Source organism: Sinocyclocheilus anshuiensis, unplaced genomic scaffold, assembly GCF_001515605.1.
Source record: "Sinocyclocheilus anshuiensis isolate Anshui unplaced genomic scaffold, SAMN03320099.WGS_v1.1 scaffold546, whole genome shotgun sequence".
Classification (NCBI taxonomy): Eukaryota; Metazoa; Chordata; class Actinopteri; order Cypriniformes; family Cyprinidae; genus Sinocyclocheilus; species Sinocyclocheilus anshuiensis.
The window spans coordinates 1,779,898-1,784,237 of record NW_015542451.1 but is presented as its reverse complement, the minus strand read 5'-3'; the positions used below and the strand labels follow the sequence as shown (position 1 = coordinate 1,784,237).

The 4,340-nt window shown below is 35.0% G+C and overlaps 1 protein-coding gene across 3 annotated transcripts in view; it reads left to right on the top strand.

The window, feature by feature from the left end:
• Nucleotides 1–4,340, top strand: part of tanc2b (tetratricopeptide repeat, ankyrin repeat and coiled-coil containing 2b) — a 27,822-nt gene that overhangs the window by 4,275 nt on the left and 19,207 nt on the right. For all 3 annotated transcript variants that reach the window (XM_016493143.1, XM_016493142.1, XM_016493141.1), the window contains 2 exons: nt 402–683; nt 1,580–1,704. In XM_016493143.1, the coding sequence (XP_016348629.1) occupies nt 402–683; nt 1,580–1,704 (407 nt within the window). The remainder of the gene's footprint in view (nt 1–401; nt 684–1,579; nt 1,705–4,340) is intronic.

Genomic DNA, 4,340 nt, shown 5'->3' with positions numbered 1-4,340 from the left:
TATATTAATTTATTTGTAATAATGATGAACTATAATAATGTAATAATGATGAACTAATGAACTATTCTATCCTAATGACATTTTATCATCAAAAAGTGTCTAATTAAATTAATTAATAAAACATTAACAATTTAGTAATTTTTGTTTAGTGTTTAGTCAAAAAAGTTCATATCAATACAACATAAATCTGCATTATTTTTTATAAAATGTTAATTGATTCTTCAATTCTGCCTTAAATCATAGGGCCCTAGATATGTGTCTTTCTGTGAGCGTATGTCTCTGTTGATTGTTTTTTGTTTACATTTTAGGTTATTTCTGCTTGTTTGTAATATTTTAGAGGGTGCATCTGAATATTTTTTCATATACATTCATATACTTTGATACTTTTTGTCCTTTCCCAGTGCGATTCGCTCCGTACAGACTGCAGGACATCGCACTAAAGCCGCTGCTTTTCGAGGTGCCCAGCATCACCATGGACTCTGTGTTTACTGGCCGTGATTGGCTCTTCCAGGAGATTGACGCATACCTACACACTGCCCACTGCGCCACTAATCGTGGTGTGGTTCTGGTAGGCAACATCGGCTACGGCAAAACGGCCATCATCTCGCGCCTCGTGGCTCTCAGCTGCCATGGCAACCGCATGCGACAGATCGCCTCCGACAGCCCACAGGCGTCGCCAAAACGTAAGGTTTATTACTAGTATATGTGACTTTTGCAAAGTGCACTGACCAAACTTCATATGTTATCTGTCAGCCAATGGTGATTCTGTGCCGCAGTGAACTTTTCTAAAGCTCATTTAGGCAAAAGCTGAAGTGCGTGACTTCTGCGCCAGTCTTTCTCTGTCAACACCAAATGTAATCACAAAAATAATGAATGTAATAATGAATATAATATAATCAACATGGGCTCATTAAAACATATCGCTGTCTATATTTCTGGAAAACTCCAAAAACGTAGCTCACTCTTAGTTCACTGCAGTTTCCAGCCGGAATTCACACAAATTATGATTACGGACTTATGAGACTTATTTTCGCATGATTTCTTGCACAATACTATGTCATGGCCTCAACACATTTTTACCATAGTGCATGATTTGTAAACAAATATTTTGATGTTTGTATCTCATAAGCAGCTCCATATGTTTGGCTTTTCTGATGTAGTAAACTTGCTCGGTAGCGCACCCGGTACAGCATTGCAATTGTGATTGTGATAAATAACTCGAGTACAAATCCCACCTCAGCAAATGAGTTTTCATCTCACTTTGCTTTTGTTATCACTTTCAATTAGGTTTAGGGTTGAGTTTAGTATAGATGGTATGTTATTATCAAAAACGATTAACCATTTAGTGCTGCTCACTGGACATTTCATTTTCAAACTGCTGCAATATGTACAACAACCAGCGTAATAAAACATTGCCAGAGTTTCAGATAAAACTGAACACGCTTTTAGCTCCACTCACTAGACATCTCACTGAAAGTGTCACAAAAAGTGTGCACGAAGCCACGTTATGTAATTTTACAGAAGTGTTTTTCCTTTGAGCCTGGGTTTAGTATAATTCATTGTTTTCATGTGTGGTCAGATGGAGATGGCATCCCTCTCACGCAGCCGCAGCCTTCCCATGGTACACTGGGAGGAGGAAGTTGCCCTGGAACTCCAGAAATGAGGAGGAGACAGGAGGAGGCCATGAGGAGGCTTGCATCACAGGTACACACACGCACACACACACACACACACACACTAGGGAGTAATAATGCATGAGTGCATTGATTTAAGGAATTTAATTACCAATTATAATTAACATAATAATAGCCAATGTGTTACAGAGTTTTCTCAGATTACACGCACACTCTTGGCACTATGGAAGCTTGTTTCTGCCACGGGATAAATAATAATAGTAAACCAAAGAAAAGTAATTGAGACTTTTTTCAGTCAGAACTGCAAGATATAAACTCAAAATTCTTAGTTTCTCACAATTCCAACTTTTATCTTGCAATTTTGACTGAATACAGACTTTTTCTCTGAATTCTGGCTATACTGTACAACTCACAACTTTGACTTTTTTTCCTCAGAATTGCAAGGAAAAAAGTCAGAATTGTGAGCTATAAACTCAGAAATGTGAGGCAAAAAAAAAGTCAGAATTGCGAGATAAAAAGTCACAATTACCTTTTTAATGTTTGTTATCCCATGATTGAAACTAGCTTCCATACGGTGCAGATACTGAGCTTGAGGGACTAAAGCAAGAACAATTCAATAAAAATAAATAAATAAATAAATACAATTGTAGTAATTAAAATAATAATGATAATAATTTTAATAAATAATACATTTTACATTTACAAATATAAAATAAAGAATAATTAATAAACAATTATGTAAAATAAAATCACTTTTGATTGTTAAATGCACAGTTAATTGTTATTTTTCAGTTTAAATGTTTATGTTCTGGAATATTTGAAAAATATTTTTATGTTGAAACATATGTGATGATTATTTATTCTTAATTTGTATACACTATTAATTGATTTGTTGAAATGTTAATTTTGTGACCCTATTAGATTTAAAAATGCCTCTTATCTAAATGTATGTGACAGAAATCATTTTTCAATTACTGGATTAGTATCTTTATGTTACATGATATGTAAATCTATTATGCATATTCAACGACATACCTAACTTCTTTATCGATTTGGTATCAGAAATCAAATCTGGTTTCTCACTGAAGCTGACACACACACACACACACACACACACACACACACACACAGACGGTTCAGTCACACCCACATCAGTCTTCTCACAATAAATCCTGTTGATCGTTAGAATTGCTTCTCCTCACACACAAAAGGCCGTCTTAACCTGTGCGGACCTGCTGTTGCGGTCTCAGCTATTGCATTATGCAGATATGTTTAAAAAAGAGAAGTAGGTTTGCCAGTGCGCCTCATAAAATATTTATTCAGGCAGAAAGCAATTTCCTTGCCATGCTATTAGATCTAGTTAAGTCAATGCATTAAAAATCAACTCTCTCTTTCTACCCTTCTGGATGGCTCAAGTCCTTTTAAAACATTTGTATGAGTGAATTAGTATTCTAATATAGTTGATCCTCTCTCTGGCTGTCACAGCCAGGACTCTGCATCTGATCTCTCATTTCTCCATCATCTCCTCCACCTGCGCTGTGATTTGTGTAGCCTTTGGCTCTCCAAATCTGTCAAATCTGTGCGCCACTGGACCCCTATGACCGGAGCTTTCGCCGTTAAACCATCACACCTCATTAACAGAGTTTGTGGAGCTTGAGAGGATGTTGCTGGTGTTTGTTGCTCTTGCTTTTTAAATCCTTTCTCTGGAGTCCACAATAATGCACGTCAAACTGAATTATCATGCAGAGATGCAGTAACAGTGGTGTAGCATTTGGAAATGGGTGAGACACATTATTTTACACCATAGTAGGTAAAATATTGTGGGTTATGTTTTAGCCAACTATGATTACCAAGTTGTTGTTAATTCTCTGAATGGTGTGGTTACAGAGGGCTGTGCATTGAACAGGACTAGTTAAAAAGAATGTTTTGTTTTACTTTTTTATTTTTGTTTAATTACATTAAAGTTTGTATTTGCTTGTAACATGAGCATGCAGGCTGTAAAATCTTTTAATATTTTTGAAAGAAGTCTCTTCTGCTCACTAAGGCTGCATTTATTTTAACAAAAAAAAAACAGTAAAATTAGTAATGTTGTGAAATATTATTACAATTTAACATGGCTGTTTTCTATGTGAATATATTGTAGAATGTAATTTATTCCTGTGATGCAAAGCTGAATTTTCAGCTTCATTACTCCAGTCTTCAGTGTCACATGATCTTCAGAAATCATTCTAATATGCTGATTTGATGCTCTGATTATTATCAGTGTTGAAAACAGTTGTGCTGCTTCATATTTTTGTGGAAACGGTGATACATTTTATTCTTTGATGAATACAATACAGTAAAAATAGTAATATTGTGAAATATTATTACAATTCAAAATAACTGTTTTCTATTTGAATATAATGTAAATTTGAATTTATTTCTGTGATGCGCAGCTGTATTTTCAGCATCATTACTCCAGTCTTCAGTGTCCCATGATCTTCAGAAATCATTCTAATATGCTGATTTGCTGCTCAAGAAACATCTCTGATTATTATCAGTGTTGAAAACAGTTGTGCTGCTTCATATTTTTGTGGAAACGGTGATACATTTTATTCTTTGATGAATACTTGACAGAAGTAGAAATCTTTTACAGTCACTTTTGATCATTTTAATGCGCTCTTGCTGAATATAAACACTAATTTCACTGTCCGAAAAAAAAAAAAA